We start from the raw sequence: 22,485 nt of genomic DNA on the forward strand, positions 1-22,485 counted from the left end.
AACCACACAGTTATACATAGTACAGTCTGCCTTGATTCCTCATGTTGGTAAAACTACTAAACGTCCTACTAAATTAAATGCCAACTTGAAGTGCAGGTTTCTTTGTAATGCAGTTAATGCCTAACCTGTTAGCCCATTGTGCTTGCTAACCAAGTCGTTGTACATTGCATTGCACACAGTGTAGTGCTTTTTTCTTACGAAAAAATCTCAAAGCAGTTAAAACACTACAAAAGGAGGTAAGCATAATTAGTCTGGTTTTGCTGTTCAAGCTAAGTACAACTGTTATAAGAGTAACAGTTATAAGGGTCACTATATCCTAGATATGGGTCTACCTCCTCAGAGATTAGGTTGCAGGCAACTTTTTTTGTAAGCTTTGGCATGCCTGTTCCTTAGTTATCCCATTTCAAAATGCCAAGGAAAGTATTTGGTTTTGCCTTAAAAGCACTTGGTAAAATCACTTTTATTGCTTGTCCTTAAGGCTGGGAAGCCACTTGATGCTGCTTTAGATACTATTTCGCTACTGATGGAGACGGACAGTATCCACAGCCAGAGAGACTATTTTAGATGGAACGGTAACCACGGGTAGCAAATTAACACATCTGAATTCACATGACTGTTATGACTACATAGATTAGTGGAACAGCTTAATTTTGAAATGAATACATAAAGAAAAAAGTAATACCTGTTTCTGATGCTCATTCCCAATTGTCATGAAGGGATAGGGAAAGAGACATTCTGCTACCTTGGTGGCAACAGCAGTCACCAGCAGCTCCTCTCAATCGTGTTCCATTGGTGAAGCTTCATTCACTTCGTGCTCTCAGGCTTTCCCTGGTATTTATACCCTAAAATGCATCATGCTTCAGAAACTACAGAGCAAGTGAATTTTATTGTTAGTGTTTCAGAAGAGTGATGCAGACCAAAGGGAATAGAATTACAGTAGTAAACTTCAGAAGAGTGGCAACTGAGTCCAACTGCCCCAAAGAAAGGGGATACTTTGGTAAGGCCTTTCCTCTTGCCCCTCCACTGGTATTCACCACATAAGTAGTATTTGCACAAATACCCAGTTTGGTTTTTCGTGCCAATTCTACTATTAATACTTCTTTATATATCTCCCCTTCCTCTCCCCCACATTGCAGCTGGTCATTATATTTTTAGCACTGAAATGTCTATTAACCAAAGGTATTCTGCATTCAAAAATATATATATTAAACTAATGTTCAGTTGAAAAAGTAAAACCAAGTATATCATTCAAATCTAATTTTCATAAAAGTCAAAGTGTATGAAATAAGGAATGTAACTTAAATATTGTTTGTTTTTATTTTTAGTCACTTTTAATGTGTTCTTATTACTATGACAGAAAATATGGGAACCCTGTGGTACCTAAAATAAGAACTCCAAATTCTCATAGTAGTTAGCCAAAATATAGTACGTATATTTGCTAAATACACTATGTATATACATCTGTAACATATGCTAACACCCGAATTTTTAAAAATAGGAGCCTAAAGTTAGGATACTAATTTAGTGGCCTGATTTTTAAAAGTTATGAAAACCAATCAGCTTCTATTGACATCAAAAGGAAATGCAAATGTTCAGCATGTTTGAAAATCAGACCACTTATTTAAGTGCAGAAACATTAATTTAGGAGTCCAAGATTAGACTCCTATTTTTAAAAATCTTAGCATAAGCGAATAAAGTGTCTGTTTTATATTTAAAAAGTAGAGAGTTTGTGTCCTTTTAAGGTTGAACTATTAACATTTATATGCATTTTTAACTTGAGAGAGTGTATATTTATTCTTACCACTTTTTCTAAAGAAACAAATTATCTGATCCAAAACATTTGATGTGCCAAACCGCAAATTGACACTAAATAGAAAAGAGCAGTTCAGCTGTATAATGATATAAGTATAAAATCAAGCATATTAAAGAAGTTAAAATCTTCAAATGGTAAAGTTAAACACAACACAACTAAGACTAACTCTAATTAAAATAATTTGTAGCCTGCGGTGTGTGGTTTTTGTTTTCGGTTTTTTTAGTGACTACGCTGCCCACACTGTCCTATTTAGTAAAATTTCTTTCCCTGTATAAGCATTCTTCTCTGCTTTGAATCCCTTTTTGCAGCTAATCCAGATTTTTGCTGGTCATTTTGTACAGCAATCCTTAACTCTTCAGAAAGAGCTTGACACTTTTTCCCCAAGGACCCCCAAGCTGCCTATGACTGAAACCCAAATACAGAGTTGGAGCAAACAGGAAGATAAGAAGAGTGAAGTTAAGCCATCCTTTGATGGAAATTGGTCCTTTAGTACCAAGTTCAGGCATGAAGAAATCTTGCAGAGGACTGTTTTCGCATGCACAGAACAATATTTGGGGAATCAATTTAGGAATGTTAAAGAACTCTGGGTATGTGAAGCTAGGACTTAACAATATCATTCTCGATACTGTCAGAGTCCTGTTGGTCAAACACATGTTTTAACTGCCTGGTACCAATGTAAAGTTAATATGATTGTGTTAAACTGAAGCCTTTCAACCACACAGTTGACTCTTGTGCCTTATTATCCAGCTAGATTACAGTACCACTAGTGATCAATTCTAAACAAACTTCATAGAGTTGTAGCCCAGGTATAATCTAAAATGACTGTGTTACCAACTGCTAACTCAAATGGTCTGTGAAGCCAAGCATGAACTAAATAATAAACAGATGTGAGTCACCAAATATAGAACACTTAAGTCCTAGCTGCAAAGGGACACAAATGAGATGATAGGGTATTAGCAGAAAGATGCAATTTACAGGTCAGAATGTAATAGTAACCTTTCACTGTGAAAATTGAAAATTAACCTAGGGAGTATTGGATCATTTGCAGCTTATGTGGTAGTTTTATTGTAGAAGAAAATCTTTAATAGACTTTCACTGTGATTTTGGAACTAAAAATGTTGTTTTTAAAATGTTCTTATTCTCCTCCAGTAACTATCTCTTTTCCTTATTTTCATTTATTGGTGCTACAGTGAATTTACAGGCACTGACAATATCCTGTATTAGTTTGTTAGACAGAGCACTCAGGCCACCTCCTTCTAATTTAACTTCCCATAAGGGGCTACATAAAGTGATCTACTCACCTTGGGGCAGATTCTCAGCTGACATCAATTGTCATGACTCCACTGAAGTCAATGGAGCCATGACAATTGACGCCAGCTGAAGATTTCAGAACTGCTTTATGCCAGTTTAGGTTTAACTTTTGGGAACGAAATTGACTCCAATGCAGAGGCCCTGTACAAAGACCCACTTATGTAGGCCCTCAGCACAATAGTCAGTTTCATTCTTAAAAACTTAGGGCTAGATTTTTAAAGGTAATTAGACACCTAATTCAGCCCTTGGTGAGGTTTGATAAATGTGGAGGGGGCAGAGGAGTAGAATTTTGGAGGATAAATCTTTTCGCATATATTACCCAATAAAAGACTATGGAATGATTTTGTATATCAAAGAGTGATAAAGCAGGTTTCCTAACTTAACCATTTTTTGCTAAATAATTCCAATGGTCAGTATAACGCTATTGAAAAATAGAATACCACAGTATTTAAAGAACATTGTGCACAAAACAGAAGATAAGTAGCATGCTACTAAGTTTAGCAACTTTTCAAAAATGCTGCTTCATTAGAGGAAAAATATGAAGTTCTCCATCATTATTTTGCAGTTCCCTAGGGTGTGTATTTAAGATGCAATGGAATTAATTTTAGTCAGTGTTTATTAAATTTGTACAATGCAGTAGTCCCCCCATCACCACCCTAAGGAAAATAGACTACTTCTCTAAGCACTTTTGGTTGATCTAGATTTGTAAAGGGTTGTTTCATATGTGGTTTACTAGGCAGAAACCCTGATATAGTACATTTTATAAGAAAAGTAATCAATTTGTACGTTTAAGTGACTACAGTATGCTGAAAAACATTAAGTAACACAAGCTTTTTGTTTGTTTAAAAATTGTAATAAGTAAACATCTATGAAACTACAAAGTTACAAAAAATGCTTAACACTGAATTACTCCCATTACTTTGTATTCATTGGGTTTTTATTAATGTTTTTATGAACATTGTAGAAAACAGATTTATTATTGTATTATGTTTTGCATACACCCTTTGATATGTCCTCTGTTAACTCTAAATGAACACATTCCTTTAGAAACAACAATCCATTTTAGTACTAGAACCGTTACAGGAAAATATTTCTGCACAGTACACTCTAATGATGATACAACCTCTCTTCAGTAAATAATTTTCTGTGCATGAGAAGTAAACTCAAATAAATCTGTTTATGTGCTTTATAGTGAATTTATAAAAATACATGTACCCATATTGTTATATTTTCATCTTATACAAAAATATTTCCATGCCTAAATTCTCTTCCACTGTACATGAGGTTTGTTTTTCTTAGTGGCTTAGGAAGAGTCTTGACCTTTAACCTGAAGTCAGTTGTTTGGCTTTAGTGTAGTTTACACAAGGGTATAATTGACCTTTAACACTTTGACGTGCTTTTCTTTAGGTAGCTCTGGTACAATGGACAGAGAGTGTTGGTCTTACTCTGGTTAACAGAGATCTCACTTCAATGCAACTGAAGACTCCAGGAGGACAGATTCTGACATATTATATTCTGCAAGTTTTCCCCTTCACATCTGAGAGCAAACGCATGGGAATCATAGTCCGGGTAAATGTTTTGAATATTCTTTAAATTGTTTGTTTTTACTAAGAGCTTTTTTTTTTTTACAGTGTACCTGTTTACTCAATATAACATTTCAAAGTATGGATAGTTTACATATTTTTCAAACGTTTCAAATATAAAACTTGGAAGGTTTGTAAATAGCACTCATTTATCAACAAAATATTCAACAAGATACTTTAGAAAATTAAGACAGTCTCTGCTGCAAGATGCTCCATTTAGGTGGAACTCTCCAACAATATGGGGCCACATTGACTTCAATACTTCATGTATAGAACAGCTTTCACAATCACAACCTAAAACTCCAGTTTTAATTTCCCCATTGTACCTATTATAGTTCTGTTAAAGTTCCAAGACTTAAGAGTAATATTCAAGTACCAAATGTACTTTAATATACAGGGGCAAGTTAGTGACTGACAGTGGCTGAGACACAAGGGCGCAGATCCACAAAGGATCTTAGGTGCCTAAGGGTATGTCTACAGTGCAATTAAAAACCCAGGGCTGGCCTATGCCAGCTGACTCAGTCTCCCAGGGTTCAGGCTGCGGGGTTCTTTAATTGCAATGTAGATTTACGGACTCAGGTGGAGCCCAAGCTCTGGGACCCTCCCATCTCACAGGGTCCCGGAGCCCGGGCTCTATTCCAAGTCCAGAAGTCTACACAGCAGTTAAACAGGCCCCTAAGCTTGAGCCCCACAAGCCCGAGTCAGCTGGCATAGGCCAGCCATGTGCCTAACTGCAGTTTAAACATTCCCTAAGTCCGAGGTTTATACATACATGTCCCAGTTTTAGTCTTCACTGTGATCCTCATAACTCCTAACTCTGTAGGTACCTAAGTTTCAGGGTAAAAAATCTCTAAGCACCTAAGGTTTTTACATCTGGGCATGCACACTGCTGCCCCACTCTAGACATTTATCTCTTTCCTACTCCCCAGAGTGGTCCACAAACCAGGGGAACATGGGCATTCACCCGCCTGTCTCATGTACAGGGTCCAATCAGGTAGGCTTGCTCAGAGGCCACCTACTAGAGTAGGTCTTACTCAAAATCTGGCTGGTGGTAGTGGTGGTGCCTACCTTATAACTTATAGCCCAGTGATTAGAGCAATTGCCTGGGATATGGAAGACTCAGTTTCAGTTCCTCCTCTGCCTGAGGGGGGAGAAGTGATGTGAATAGGGATTTCCTATTCTTCAGGAGAATGGTCTAACAAGTGAGCTATGGAATATTCTGATGTAGGACTCCTTCGGTCTCTCCTGTTGAAGCTGTTCCATTTTCAGGTGTTGTGGATTGTAGTATTGTTCCTGTGATTTTTATAGGCACCTAAAAGGTAGGCATTGCAGCACTCAGCATTGCAATACCTACGTCCCTTTGTGGATCCAGGCCAAAGTGCTAAAAATAGAGATTCCTAAGGGAAATGTTGAAACAACCTCAACCACAGCAACCAAAAATACTCCATAATAATACAAGGAAGAATAAATTGAATTAGGATTGTTTTTATAAGATGTAGATGGAAATACTTTGCTACAAAAGGACTGACCTCAAAAGCTGACAATTCTGTTGTCTATTTTTGATTTTTTAGAACCTGGTTGTAAAATAAAATATACTTTACAAAAAGTTTAGCAATATTTTGTGGTCATAAAGTTTAATTGGTAATTATATTACCAGTCACTTTTGGGGAAGTGCATCTGCGCAAAAATATCTTTAGACTTTATTAAGAAAGTGATTTGTAAATTGTGGAATAATGATTTGAGAGATATTATGTGACTTTGTATTACTGTATCATTGTATCAAATTTTTTTCATTAAAATACAATGCAACTTCTTTAAGAAGTGTACAATATCTCCAACCTTCCTCTTTCTATTGTCTAACTGGATTGTAAGCACTTCTGGGTGGGAATATTGTCCTCTTTCCATTTTCAAATCACCTAGCCTACATTTTATACTATACAAATAATAATGTATAATTAGGGCTTCTGGTTTTTCTTTTCTTTAGGGCTTCATTTATTTTTAGCTGTTTTGGAGTTTTATTTAGGTGTCCAAAATTCAGGGCTTTTTCATAGTATGAAAAAGTGATGAGAAATGTATGTTTCATACATTACTCGTTATGGTAGTATACTCTGAGTATCTCTTTATAATGTTCCCTGGTGCACTTTAACATAGTACTGTTTCAAACAGCACAACGTTTAAGCACACAAGGGAACCTTTAGTGCACACTAGCATGGGCCACATAGGCCAGTTAATGTGCAACATGTTTGTGTGTTTTATAAATCACACCCCTGTTACTGGGGTCCATGTTATTGCTCCATGCAGATAGGCCTTTAGATACAAATAACCATTTCCAGTGTTTTTCCAGTGTTTATTGGATAAACACCCATTTTATTTTTCATTTTATTTTTTAATTGGGAGTGTTTTGTCAGTGTTATCAGCTAAAACCTAAAATCACCAGCCCTACGTATGATCTTAATGTGAAGACTTATGTATCTGAAGGAAAGGTGTCAGCTTTAATACAGAAATGTATTTGTGCTGTATATCATAAAAGAGGCAGAACCTTCCAGTAGTTAGAACAGAGTCTAGGAGTTAAGAAATCCAGGCTTTATTTTCAACTCTGTAACTGATGCACTTTGTGATTTTGAGCAAATCATTTAGGCCCACTATTCAAAAGTGACCCCCTGTAATTTTGCCTCCATTTTTAGGGCAACCAAATTTTAGCTATTTAAGGACTAATTTCCAAAAATGCTGAGCACCTGTATCTTGTATTGACTTCATTTGGAACTGTAAGTGTTCAGCACCTCTGTAAATCAGACCTTAGATATGTAAAGTTGGGCTCTCAAAAACTGAGACCCCCAAAATTATAGATCATTTTTTGAAAATTTGGGACATTACCTCTCTTCCACAGTTTCTCTCAATGTATACAATGTGGTGCAGTCGGTTTACCCTATCAGTTTGTGGATTGTAGTTGTGAATATGCCCCAATAGGCTCAGATGTGCACATTTTTATGGATAAAGTTAATTAAATTGGGTAATAAACTTGCTGACCTTTTTGTAAAGTGCTTTGAGAACTTGTATGAAAGGTGCTATGTATATGTTTAAGGGGGATGGTCACTGCTATTGCTATTTCAAATTTATTTACCGTATCAGAGTATAAGAAGATAGTTTTGTCGTTATGGTCATTTTGATTAAACAATGTGGACAAAATATTTCTTCTGCTGTTTTTCTAAAATTGCAGGATGAATCTACTGGGGAAGTCACCTTTTATATGAAAGGGGCAGATGTCGCAATGTCCACCATTGTACAGTACAATGACTGGTTAGAAGAAGAGGTAAAAAATATCATGAAAATTGAGTAGAACGAAGCAGAAAATTAAGTAGAAGGGACTGAGTACTTTATTTTGTCATGGGAAAATATTTTGTAGTTGAAATTTGCAAAGAACAGAAGGAGAAACCACAATATTTACCACAGATGTTATTGGAATAGGTTCAGAAATGGAAATCTTGAATCAAAGCAGTAATGGATTGTGAAATGCAATTAATTGTATCATAAATAGGTTTTAAGGAATTGCAATTTTTTCCAAATTTTGTATAAACCAGAAAGGAAAGCAGAGGTAACAGTTTTACTGAACAAGGTAGCAACCTAAGACTAGGGATATATTTGTTATGTTGAATGTCCCTTCCAAAACAAATGTACACATAAAACCCAAATACTTTTGAGAAGTATTCTATATATAGCACCTATTAGTCACTTTACTGTTACAATTGTCTGGGAATCCTGAAATCCTGGGAATCCTGAAATATCTTGTATTGTATCTTGGATGTAGCCAAAATTAAATAAATTTGCTTAACCAAGTGTGTATAAACATAATTTTGTAGTAATATAAGCTCCATATATATATTTATTTGCACAGATTACGTTTCAAAACTGCTTAAATATTTTCCACTGTGTTGCTATACTAGGCACCAGTAATCATCCTAATCTGACCCTGCATACAGATGATATGGTAATACAATGATCACACCATGTATGTTCATAATGGTATTGGCAATATGAATCAATATCTGCTTCAGGGCGGTTTGATTTAATCAGGGACATGAATAAAGTAAACTCCCTCAAGACCTAGCAAAATGTCATAAAAATTACTTTTGGCGATAATGATACACAATTAATTGTAAAATACTTGTTTAATTTATTTAACATTATGAGGTCAAATCAATAAGTGTTTTGCACCAGACAGGCAGCATCAGGCTAGTTTTTCATTAAGATAGTTGTTTTATGCTTTTTTTTTTAAGACTACTTTTAGGGTGTAGTCTTTTGATCAGCAAGAAATGCATTTGCTACAAAGAAGTTATATTTCCTTGACAGTCATTGCTTGGCTCAATTGTATATGCTTTAACCATCTAAAAGATTAGTATAACCAATTCTAAAACTTCAATCAAAAGGAAGTCTCCTTATTTAAAAAATTACCGTAGGAATTCAAGTGACCTAACTAATAATAGCATACTGTGTTATCATATAGGAGACCCAAAGTGAAGGTTTTTTTCTGATTCAGTCTCTAGCTATTCCAGATAAATAACTACGGGAAGAAATTCATGACTATTAAAGATGGGGGGAAACTATAAGTCTATTTACTGTAGTACATCTTGCTAGAGCAAGATTGTGCTTTAGAATATATTCTTTAGTACTTTGTTCTATCCAACTTCACGTCTCTCTGCAGTCACAGGCACCGACTTTCCAAAGTGCCGGGAGGTGCTCGACCCCCAGCTCTGCTCCAGGCCCTGCCCCCACTCCACCCCTTCCCCCAAGACCTTACCCCCGCCCCACCTCTTCCTGCCCCTGCACCACTCCCACCCTCCCTCTTCCTGCCCAGTTCTGCCCCCTTTCCTGAGTGTGTCTCATCCTCGCTTCTCCCCCGCATCCTCCTGCACACCGTGAAACAGCTGATTGGGGAGGGTGGGGGAAGTGCTGATCCGCGGGGCCCACCAGTGGGCAGGAGGTGCTGTGGGGGAGAGCAGATGGGAGGCTGCCAGTGGGTGTTCAGCACCCACCATTTTTTCCCCATGGGTGTTCCAGCCCCAGAGCACCCAGGGAATAGGTGCCTATGTCTGCAGTACTCTTGAAGCATTCAGCTCTTCATATGGCTCAGTAGCAGCAGGTGATCCTTTTGCTAAGTAAGGATCATGCATTGATGGTTCTGATCAGCACCGGCCTTAGGGAAATGGCACCCTGGGCGAACTTGTATTTCTTCTTCCCTGCCCCCACCATCCCGGCTCCCTGAGCTTCCTTCCGCCCATCACCTCTGGGCCCCGCTACCTTCCCCAGTGTTTAATTTGTATTGAAAGAGATGCCAGAGCTCAGCCCTGGCACAAATTAAGCACTGACAGGGCAGCCTGATACTGGCAGGTGCTGGCCAAGCGCCCAGCTCTGAAGGCAACTCCCTCACCAGCAGCAGCGCAGAAGGAAGGGTGGCATGGTATATGGTGTACTGCCACCCTTACTTCTGCGCTGCTGCTATGGCTTGTGGTGCCCGGTGCTCGGTATGTGGCTCAAGGCGGCTTCGTGCTGTCACACGGGGCTGCATCTTGCCAGATCCCACAGCCCTCTGGCCACTCCTAGTTCACTAGGGCACTATTTCAGATTTTGCGGGGGTGGGAGGAAACTTTAACTGGGATTCCAGGGACTACTTAGACACTGAAAACTCTAGGGTTTTTTGCAGATGATAACAGGAATAAGCTGACAGGAGCGCTGTATCTAATGGTTATATAAAGAAAGAAAAAATATATATATTAATGCCAATTAAAGCCACGTTTAAATTTGATATGTAAATTTAGAACAATCAGGAAATAATACAGCAGGATATTCCCAATCCCAAACCTTGAGGTATCAGTTCTGGAGCTTTAACACAGATACCAGAAACACACATTTGATACTTTGTACACTAACTTCATTAGAGATAAATAAAATCTGCTTACTTTCTCTAACAGACACACTCTGTGTTACTGTCATTATCTACTGTGTTTTAATCAATTGTCTTTCACTCCACTAAAACATACTTAATTTTAACATACGTGATTAAGATTTTTTTCTCGTATTAGGAAAGGGAATTTATTTTGGCATTTATATTTACCAATCACAATCATGTACATAGAAAAGGAGTACTTGTGGCACCTTAGAGACTAACAAATTTATTAGAGCATAAGCTTTCGTGAGTAGCTCACGAAAGCTTATGCTCTAATAAATTTGTTAGTCTCTAAGGTGCCACAAGTACTCCTTTTCTTTTTGCGAATACAGACTAACACGGCTACTACTCTGAAACCAATCATGTACATGACTCACTAACATTTGACTCCATCATTGCTATTGGTATCTTAGTTGGAACTGCATTTATTTTCATGCAAATTTTAAGTTATTTTACAGATACAACCAAAAATACAATTTGAAAATAAGCGACCGTCATCTGCCCGGTGTCTAAAGTTATATGTTAGCTAATGTTTTTTAAACTGGCACTGCTAAGGTTAGTACATGGGAAAGTTACGTTCTAGAAGGATAGTATTATTCGATTGCACCGCTTTAAATAATGACGGACAAAGCACAATACGATAATAAAAGTAATGATGATAATTACTCCAGCCAGGACAGGTTAGGCATTTTAGAATTCACTACTCAAAGAATTAAATGTTAGCATAAGAGAGAAATAAAATTATGAAATGCACAGACCAGTCAAAAAACTAAAATAACAGCACTTTGAAAGAATAAAATTACAGAGAAATATGTGCATTGCAGGATTACCAAGAAGAAACAACAACAATAATAATAATAATAATTAATAATACAAATGTGTGTTGGGGGGTGAGTGTGTAAGAGACACTGTGCATGTGTGCGAGAGAGAGAGAGACTGTGTGCTTTCACCCCGTTCTCCTGGCCATATCAAAGGCCAGTCCTGGTTCCAATGAATCCCATCTAGTACTTTACACCTGCAATTTGGTGACTGACCCTAAACCCTCAGGAGTGGAATTAAGAGAAGATAGAAGAAAGTTGTTAGCTGGGCTGAGGGGAAAAAAGCATATACATTTTCAGCTCCTAGTTACATTTTGGGGTAAAGCTATAAATCAATGAAAATTCCATCTTAACCATAATTTTATCTTCCCCTAGATTCTCTCTGCATGTGTAATATGATCTTTTACCAATGCATGGAGTAAGGAAAATTCATTTAAGTTTCTATCACTTATAACTGTGGTAGGATTATTAGCTCCAGAGAAATCCAGATCTGTTCTTGTGTAAAGTAAGGGGAAACACCTCTGTGGTGCTGAGCAAAGTTTTGAGCTAATATTTTTTTAACTTGAATTTTGATTTTATCATTTGAAAATCTGTGCTGCAATCTCTGTCTAGCTGAGGAGCAATTTCATTTTTTTTTCTTTACCCTGCCCCAACCAGAGTCATCTGCAAGAGGGTAGTCCATCATCGAAGTATTTCCACCATGAGGACAGGCAGAGGGAATGCCCCATGAGCTTATGTTCTGTATTTTTGGCCTCCCATTTGTCTCTTAACAGCTAGATGGGTCAGACCCTTATCTAAGAAGATTTTCATACAGGCTCTCTTAACCCGGGAATTGCATATATATTGTGTTTGCAGTCATTGTTTTCTTTGCCTGAAAGATTAGAGGCACATGATAGCCCTACATCACAAAAGTGAGGCTACTGGAATTCTCCTAGTTGTGGGTCCATGTGACTTTGGACAACCAGATTCAGGACACTGTCCCCTATAGTCAGTCTCCTTGGAGCCATTGCAGGATTGTCCCAGGGAAATGGGCTTTAAGGTGGAAGTACATATTTTATTGCTTTGTCCAGTCTATAATAGAAATGCTAAATGATGCAGATTCCATCACATACCTTGAGAGATTATTCCATAGCCCAAGACTAGCCAGGGTGTGTGTGAACAGGTGTCTCGATGGTCCTCAAGCATCTCTAGCTGTTATGTTATGAAGAAAACCTTGTAAAAGTATCCCAAGTGTTATGGATGACAATTGGTAGTCTTAGTTTGCAGAGGATCTGAAACAAAAGCTCTGAGTTGTAAATTGCCCCATGCATTCCAATAGGTATTAACGCAAATGCAAATCATGATACTTTAAAATGTCAGCATTGTTAACTGTTTCATTGACCATCAAAGCATGTAAGAAAATAGGAAATATATTAAAGATCTACACAATCTACTCCATTTTAGGTAAGCCTTTAACAACACATGAGAGTTGAAGGAGGCATGATTTGTTTCAGTTTTCTGAAGGGGGACTTAACTATCAAAAGAATGGGAAAAACTAGCCTAAAATACCATGCTGCCAAATAGATTTTCCTTATATTCAGACTACATTTAAAAAAAATTAATCCTATTACTTCTAGTTATATCCCTTCATACTGCATAAAATAATCTCTCCCTACTTGGTATTCGCATGCTTCACAACTGTTATTGACACCCACCTCCTACCCTTTAATATTGATCTATCCAAGTATACATTTTTAGCCCTTTACATTAGCCTATTTTGCAGTCATGCAATTGCAAACCTATTTAATTTGCTGTCCATTTTTACTCCTTAGTCTCTTTCTGAATTACTATTTCCCATGTTACTCATTACCACTGAATATCTGCATTGTGGATGATTTTTCTCTATATGTCCATTAGCTTATATTTTTCACAGATTATCACATTTTATTAAGTTCTGCTGTTTCTAAGATTTCTGGGTATGTTTATATTATTTCAGAGTTTTTTCTGTTTTACAACTCCTCTGTTTATTATCTGTTTGCTGTTTATTCCTTAATAAATCATGAATATAAATGTGAAATAGTACTTATTCTAACACAGATTTATGCACAACTCACTAGGCACCTTCCTCCAATTCAGTACTTTACCACTTAGATCACAGCCTCCTAGCCAGTTTTCAGTGTATACTATAGCATTTTTATCAAAGCTGATTTGAATTATCTTTTCAACTAAGATTTCATGAGCCATAGTATCAGATGCTATTCTCAATGTGTGGTTCTCCACAAGGATCCAAATTACTTATTTATCTTAGCTTGGCTAAAGAAAAAGTATGTTTTGAGATAAAGGTTTTATCAGACTGGGTTAAAACCACTATGCTGTATGCACAAAAGAAACCAGTCTTTCTATGAAGCCTGGGCAGCTACAGAGCTTGTTGTGGTGCTACAGAGATTACCCTACCTGTAATTCTGTACTCAGCCTTGTGGCTTTCTGCATGGTGGCACAGAAGACAGTCTGAACTTTAGCTCTCTCTTAGCATGTAGATGGATGCCTTATGTGCAGTAAAGGGAAGATTAGTGATTTCTTTATCTTTATTTATGACACCAGATTCAGTCTTCTAAAGGCAGTAGCTTCATTCAAACCTTGGCTCTTCCACCTCCCAATAAATCTTAACTCTTGTCCTGAGTACCTTTCCTTGCTCATTGCACTTTCTGTGGTTAGTTCATTTTTTAGTTGATTTTAAAGTTTGTACTGCTTAAGAAGTTTCTCAGACTGGATTGCTTAGCCAAAACGTATTCTCTCACAGGATGTTGATATCACACATTTAATTGAATTTTCCTTTCTCCATATGCTAGTTGGACATCATTTTACTTAGTGTCCAGACTAATCTAGGAGGGACTAGAAAACCAAATTAGCTGTTTTGGAGATCATAGAAATGTAGGGCTGGAGGGGACCTCAAAAGGTCATCAATTCCAGCCTCTCACACTGAGTCAGGGTCAAGTATACCTGACAGTTTGTCTAGTCTTTTCTTGAAAACATCCAGTGACTGGGATTCCACAACTTCCATTGGTAATCTGTTCCAGTACTTATATATAGTGAGAATTGTTTTCCTATTATCTAATCTAAATCTTCTTTGCTTCATATTAAACCAATTGCTCCTTGTCCTACCATTGATGGACATGTAAAACAGTTGATCAACTTCCTCTTTATAATAGCCCTTAATATATTTGAAGATTATCATCAAGCTCCTCCTCCATCTTCTCTTCTCAAGATTAAACATACCCAATTTTTACCTTTCCTCATGGAGCAAATTTTCTAAACTTTTTATCATTTTTTTGCTTTCTCTGGACTTTCTCCAACTTGTCTACATCTTACTTACAGTGTGGTGCAAAAAAACTGAAAAATAGTACTCCAACTGAGGTCTCACCAATGGCAGATAGAGTGAAATAAGTACCTCCTGTTAATATACCCCAGAATTATATTAACTTTTTTTGCAACTGCGTCACATTGTTGATTCAGTTTGTGATCCACTACAATCCCCCGATCCTTTTCAGCAGTACTACTGCCTCACCAGTTATTCCCTAATTTTGTATTTGTGCTTTTGCTTTTTCCTTCCTAAGTATAGTATTTTGCGCTTGCCTTTATTGAATTTCATTTTGTTAATTTCAGATCACTTCTCCAATTAATCAAGGTGCTTTTTGAATTCTAATCCTGTCCTCCAAAGTTCTTGTAACCCCTTCCAGCTTGGTGTCATCCACAAATTTTATAACCATACTCTCCACTCCATTATCAAAGCCATTAATGAAAATTATGAATAGTATCTCACCATGACAAAATCCCTCTGTCTAACTCTTAGATATACCTTCCCAGTTTGACAGCGAATCACTGATAACTATTCTTTGAGTATGATTTTTCAAGCAGAAATTATAGTAAATTCATCTAGACCACGTTTCCCTAACTAATTAATGAGAGTGCCATGTTGGACTGTGTCAGAAGGCTTACTAAAATCAAGATATATTATGCCTTCTGTTTCCCCTGATCCCCTAGGCCAGTAACCTAACTAGGAGGTTAGTTTGGCATGATTTTTTTTTCTTGACAAATCTATGTTGGCTATTACTTATCATCTTGTTATCCTCTAGGAGTTTACAAACTGATTGTTTAATAATTTGTTCCAGTATATTTCCAAGTATTAAAGTGATGGTGGTTAGTCTGTAATTCCTGTCGGTAAAGATAGGTACCACATGCCCTATTGTTGATCTGTAATACAGAACAGCCTGCTATTTTACCTACATTATTCTTTTGTGCTTTTGTCTATCCAGTGTGGCAACATGGCACGAGAAGGATTGCGCACTCTGGTGGTTGCCAAGAAATCATTAACAGAAGAGCAGTACCAAGATTTTGAGGTATGAAAATAGAGAGGAATCCGTATTCCGGGCATAGCTCTTGTGATCAAATAATTCAAAGTACTTTATAAGGAATACTACTATTTGTATTCTATTAAGATGACGTGATCAAATTTTGATTTAAAATACCGGTAATAACTGATGTGTTTAAACAGAAGTATTGTGATATTCTATCAGTTTTTGACATTCCTTAGCAACTATTCCAAAATCTTTCACAGGATACTGTTTAGTTTTGTTTATTATACTATTGGATTATTGCTATACAGCATCAGAGGTCCTCATTTAAATTAATTTTAGACTTTCAGTATAGCACAAAAATCTGAAAAACAAGGACAATCACTACTTAGGTGTCATGAGGTCTGCTTTTTATAACATCTTCTCATGATTCACTCTAAGGATCATGCAAGGAAACTTGCACTGATATACTGACATAAAATGTGTTGATTAAACAGTGGATTTTACTTTTCATAATTGCTAGTTCTTGGATTTAAGATATTTAGATAAATTTAAATATGTTACATCATGAGTCATTGTCAACAAATACTGACAAACTGAAGATTTATTTTCTCTTTACGAGTCATAGCAAGCTCTCTCTAAAATACGGGGTTTTGTGTTTGTGCGCGCAGAATCGATATAACCAAGCAAAGTTAAGCATACATGATAGAGCCCTCAAGGTGGCTGCTGTTGTGGAGAGTTTGGAGAGAGAAATGGAATTGCTTTGCCTCACTGGAGTAGAGGATCAACTACAAGCTGATGTTAGACCAACTCTGGAGATGCTAAGAAATGCTGGAATAAAGGTATTAAATGCATACGACCAAAAGGCAGTTAACATGGTATTCTAATTGTGTATTTTTTCAAAACTGATTTATTTAGTTTTGTATTTATTTATTTAGATTTATACAGAATGAAAAAGGACACCTACCTAAGGCTCTAGGTTTCCCTGATTTAAATTACAAAAACAAATATCAATGAACAGCAAGCAGAACACACAAACTCCCTTTCCCTCCACAAATTTGATTCCCCTTAAGCATCCACCTCTTCAGCAGCCTGTGCAAAGAGAGGAATTTATCTAATATTATTTTGTCATTGATGCTTAACAATTTTTACCATGAAACTGTCCTGTGTGGAATGTGTACTAAAAGAGTTAGTGACGTTACTTAGGTGTTCACATCATAAAACCACTGAATTGGCACTAATTTGTATTCATATGAAGTCTCAGCAAAAAGGCAAAGGACAAATCTTCATACATAACTTCTTTAATTGTCATAATACATAACTTCATACATAACTTCTATAATTGCAATTATCCTATCTGGAATTCCATATGATTTTTGTGCTTTCCATAATGCTTCCCTCCAAACTAAATCAAATGCCTTTGTGAAGTCAATGACCACAGCAAACATCTTTAATCCACATTCTCATTTTTTTCCATCATATGTTGGAATGTGGTCTGAAGGAAGAGCAGCACCTCCTGGAGGCAGGCCAGACTTATAGACACCGTATGACCAGATAGCTTGGAGCAGTAGTAGGACAGGGCCTAAGGTGTGGGCAGGGCTCCTTGTCACCACACAAATCCAACATGTCCTAGTAGGGGGCATCTCTTCCTCTCTATCCCCATGAGGGGACCACAGGCCACAGTAGTCCCTCCTTCACACCAGAGACTTCTTTCCTTCCCTTAGGTGCCAGAAATAAAACAATGGACAGTCTTTACTCTCTGCTGATAGTTTGCTTCAGTCTCCTCCCTCCTTTCTGCATCACAGTCTCTCTGACTCACTCGCCATGCCAACTTTTCCTCTTTTGTGTCTCCCATCTCTCCTTTCCCCTCAATGATTAAGGGGATGGTTTATATTTTAAGAATAACTGACAGTGGCTAAGTAGAGGAGCAGTGGGGATAGGTTGTCTACATAAACAAAAGAAAACCAACAAAATATGTGCCAATCCTAAATCTGTCCATTTTACTTGTCCTTTCCCGAACTTTTTAACTTTGGCCTTTAAAATTGTAAGCTCTTTGGGTCAGGAACTGTGTCTTCCCATATAACTGTATAGTGCCCAGACCAAGAGGACCAGAACAGCTTACATCTGGAGGAGAGGGAGCAGTCTTCCTGCACAGGAATTGTGGATGACAGACATAAGGCTACCTTCCAAGCCCCCTTGCAAGCACCAATAGAAGGGGGAGGGCAGGAAGGGTGTGTTGAGGGCAGGGCCACAGTATGCTGTGTGCTAGAGATTCTGATTGATGCTCTAGCCCATAGGGCAGCCCCAAGACACTGCTGTAACTTAGGTCATAGGAGCCTCTCCAGTTCTTGGAACAGCCCAGGATTGGGAGGATGCAAAAATAGTTTAAATTCTCCATAACCCACCCACCTCCTTTTCCTCCTGAACTGCAAAATCTGTGCTATGCCTAAAAGGGACAGCATGTAATCTCACCCTTTGTGTGCAATTATAGTAAAAATAAGCCTATTCATTTCTTTGGTTTAAAGATATGTAGCCAATGCATCCTTCCTGGTTATCAACTTCAGCAGAGTAGTAAGAGAAGATTTGAAGAAGATACAAATATCATTCAGCTTTTGAGAACAGGTCTTAATGTTCAACTGAATTAACTCAAATTCTTTTGCAGATATGGATGTTAACAGGAGATAAACTGGAGACAGCTACTTGTATTGCAAAAAGTTCCCACTTAGTATCTAGAACTCAAGATATTCATGTTTTCAGACCTGTAAGTATAGTTCCAGATAATATTTTAAGATTGGCCTCATCAAATAAGAGTTAGAGTAAAATAAATATTGCTTAATAAGTGGGCAGCTGTTAATCATTAATTTGATATTCATGGTAATAGGATTAATTATAAGGAGTTGATGTGCTGTTATTGTGGATGTCATATTACAATTCCATATAAATTGTACTTCAAGTTGGTGACTCTTTAAAGACTAAAGATTATAAAGCATTACGTATGAACTTATTGATATTTCTTCCAGATATTTCATAAAGGACTTGTCCTAATGCACCAGTTTAACACTAGTATAACTCCTTTGACTTCCACTGAGTTACTCCTGAATTACACTGATATGAGTGAGAGTCCAAGTCCACATTACTTCTGCAGAACAAGGGTCCTGATCAAAAGCAGAAAACCAGAATTGTTAATCTCTTAGTCTTCAATTAAAATACTTGTATTTTCTCATTTCTCTCTTTAAGAAAATTAATAGAAATGCAAACTGAATATTTGTATTTGTATACATTTTGTTATATTTTAATAACATCAACTATATTGAATTCAAACAAAAATAAAGATTCCCTAGGCCTTGATTGATGATGTGTGATCAGACATAAAGTCTGTTTGTTCTAAATGAACCACTTGCACCTACAGAAATAATTATTTCAATATAATTTACATGTAAATTTAGTTTCTTCTGAAGCATCAGAATGGCAAATTAGGCCCTGCAGACTCCTATTTGCAATTCAATTATTAATGCTTCTGATAAAACTTCAGATCAATTTTTGTTGACCTTTCCATGTTATAACACTACAAATTAAGTCTTTCTGAACAAAATCTATTTAGTTTGAGTTAGATTTTTATTTTCATTACCTAGATTAGTAATAAGAGATCAATTTGGAACTGTTAATTTAGAATACACAAAGTTTTAAATTAGTTAGAAAATGAATTTATATAGAATTCTATCTTGTCTATGCCTGCATTTTGCAACCAATTTTTTAAAAAAAAATGTTTTAGCATGTTATAGTACTTAAATCTGACTGACAATTGAAATAAATATTAAATTGAACATGATCAATTTGGGGGAACCTGAAAAATCAGAAAAATATGGTATGTCCATGGCTTATTTTATAATATTATATGTGCAGTAAAGAAATAATTACTAGAAGTCACTGTACTAGATTGATAGTCATTGTTAAAATGTCTTCTCTGATATTCCAAATATTAATTAACAAAGAGTTTGCCACTTAGACTCTATTAAAAAATAGTTAGATTTCTTTAGGTTTGTGAATGCTCCTTTTAATTTATTCTTAAGGCTTTTTTAGATGTTATTTGTGTCTATGGTAAAACAAATGGATATGTCGCAGACATAAAAACTTTCTTTCTCTTTGTTAGCTGACCGGTGGCACTATAAAGAGAGTGTGTCATGCTGAGTAGTGAGTTCTGAGTGAAGATGCCTCTCAATTCCTGTGATGCTAGACACAGTAGTGGAGTCCAACCCCTGGTGGTAGACAGAATAGCAGCTTGTTTCTCCTCCCTCTTCAACGTCCCCCAACACACACTTAGTTTAGAAGGGAAGGAGAGAAAATTCCATATTTGTTATTTTTGGAGCATTTTGTTGTTCCCCACAGATCTTTGTGTGCACTTAATCCAGCATAAGGAGTTGTATGCTAACAGGAGCCAGACCTGGAGTTCCTACTGTTGGAGAGAGACAGGTTCAAGACATGCAGCAGCTTCTGATTCTGTCTGCAGTAGGCCAAGAACAATGTTATCCCAAATCAGTTTAATTTTGTTCAAGCTCCCCCATTTTAAATTTGATTTGGACAGCCAGTTTTGACAGGGCCCAAATCACATGTGAAAGCATTTTAGAAATTTTGTTCTAGACTAACAACTGTATCTTGTCTAGGATAGTTCAGAAAAGTCTACTTGAAAGTCAACATTTTGTATTTAAAATAATATTAGTACACTTTAACCTGGTTATATTGTAAATTTTGCAAGTTCTATGTTTTAATTTGGTCCTTACAAAATTATATTGTGTACACTTTGAACCTATATTGCATTTCACAAATTTGATTCCATCCTATGATACGTTATGTGAATAAAACTACTGTATAATGATATTCTCTGACCCCCAGCAGGTTCGTTATGATTTGTGTGTGTTATATGACTCCATGGTACTTATTCATACCCAAGCTAGTCTTCATATTTCCTGCTTAGGAAAACATTTTCAGCTGCAAGTTCCAAAAAGGATTAATACAAGTAGTTGTATTCCTGTGCCTCTTGAACTATTTAGGGTTTTGCTTTTCCTCATCTAAACGAATGGAACCACTAATGTGGCCACATCACATTGTTCCAGATACATCTTATTCATTATTAAGCAATGTCATTTTTCTGAGTTAGAGGGTTTATCTAGAGTTACCAAACTTGAATGACTCAATCCCACATAAAGTTCTTACGAGATTTTATATGCATGGTTTTGCAGCCTGATCCACTTTGATGAGGCACTGAATGCGCTGCCTGCACAGATTTGCCTCCTGTTTGAAGATTGCTTTCACATCTCAGTTCTTTCATGCAAGATGGGAAAGACACATGCAGAGCTACTTCCTGGGTGTTACACACGCTGGGGTACAACACTTTGAATAACTAGTGCTTTCTGGTTTTGGTTTCTCTGGTTTCTGGTATTTCAGTTCAAACTTGTTTAACAATTAAATCTTCTAATTTTGAGTGTGTATTTTTATTGAAGGTAAGCAGTCGAGGAGAAGCTCACTTAGAACTTAATGCTTTTAGAAGGAAGCACGACTGTGCCTTGGTGATATCTGGGGACTCTCTAGAGGTAAGACCTGGGCTTCTATCAAAAGTAATTTAGTTGCACTATTCTCTATGAAAAGGAAAGGGTTGTACATATCCTCATTTATTTAAAAAATGGTTTTGAAAATTCCCCCTGTACTTTAAAGCATCTCACGGTTGCCAGTGCAATTTTGCTTCAGCCATAAATCAAGAACAACTTTACTAGACAACCAAATAGTATTAGTTCTTTGACAGTTGCTTAAGACAGATTTAGATTAATGAAAGGTGTATGCAATATGATTTGGTACTGTGAATATTTGAAATTTTGTCTCTTCTATTAGGACCAATGAAACAGCTGTAAGTGTTAGTTTGCAGTAAAACAGTCCAGAAAATGCGGGTAAAATTGTTTTGTTGATGTCACTCAAGCAAAACTCTACGGCAGAAGGAGGGATTTCCTTTTCCATCAAGTGTTTTCTATTCGTGAAATGAGCCTGTACTATGCCTCTCATGATTAAGAAGAGAACGTCAAATAGGATAAAATATGTTCCTTTCCATAGGTTTGTCTGAAGTACTATGAACATGAATTTGTAGAGCTGGCATGCCAGTGCCCTGCTGTAGTTTGTTGCCGATGTTCACCCACCCAGAAAGCTCATATTGTGAAACTGTTACAACACCACACTGGAAAACGCACTTGTGCAATAGGTGAGTGCCAGAGCTAGTTTCATTCATAGTAACAAGAATTTGATAAATTTGGAGAGTAGGTGGCAACAGTGAACCAAAATGGTTACAGGTCAACATTTCAAGGCATTAAACTTCCAAATATTACAACTTCTCTACAGTAAAAGATCTATTGAGAGAAGGTTTTTTAAAATGTATAAGCAAAAATATCTTTATCATTGAAGTTATATTTGTTTTAACCAATACATGAATTCCAAGAATTTAATGATACATACTACATAACTAAAAAGTGACATAAAGAGAGGGGGAAAGTATGAATAACTGCATAGTGCAATGGTATTTCCAGGTGACGGAGGAAATGATGTCAGCATGATCCAAGCAGCAGACTGTGGAATTGGAATCGAAGGCAAGGTAACCTTATCTAATTTCATGTAAATTATCCTACATGTAATTTCAACAATATTGTAC

General features: G+C 36.8%; 1 protein-coding gene across 8 annotated transcripts in view; it reads left to right on the top strand.

Moving 5' to 3' along the window:
- Positions 1-22,485, top strand: part of ATP9B (ATPase phospholipid transporting 9B (putative)) — a 290,806-nt gene that overhangs the window by 254,847 nt on the left and 13,474 nt on the right. For all 8 annotated transcript variants that reach the window (XM_038389752.2, XM_043508242.1, XM_043508239.1 and 5 more), the window contains 8 exons: positions 4,532-4,693; positions 7,925-8,017; positions 15,759-15,842; positions 16,469-16,639; positions 18,460-18,558; positions 21,296-21,385; positions 21,897-22,041; positions 22,364-22,428. In XM_038389752.2, coding sequence (XP_038245680.1) covers positions 4,532-4,693; positions 7,925-8,017; positions 15,759-15,842; positions 16,469-16,639; positions 18,460-18,558; positions 21,296-21,385; positions 21,897-22,041; positions 22,364-22,428 — 909 coding nt within the window. The remainder of the gene's footprint in view (positions 1-4,531; positions 4,694-7,924; positions 8,018-15,758; positions 15,843-16,468; positions 16,640-18,459; positions 18,559-21,295; positions 21,386-21,896; positions 22,042-22,363; positions 22,429-22,485) is intronic.

The sequence above is a fragment of the Dermochelys coriacea genome, chromosome 2, assembly GCF_009764565.3.
Source record: "Dermochelys coriacea isolate rDerCor1 chromosome 2, rDerCor1.pri.v4, whole genome shotgun sequence".
NCBI classification, from domain to species: domain Eukaryota; kingdom Metazoa; phylum Chordata; order Testudines; family Dermochelyidae; genus Dermochelys; species Dermochelys coriacea.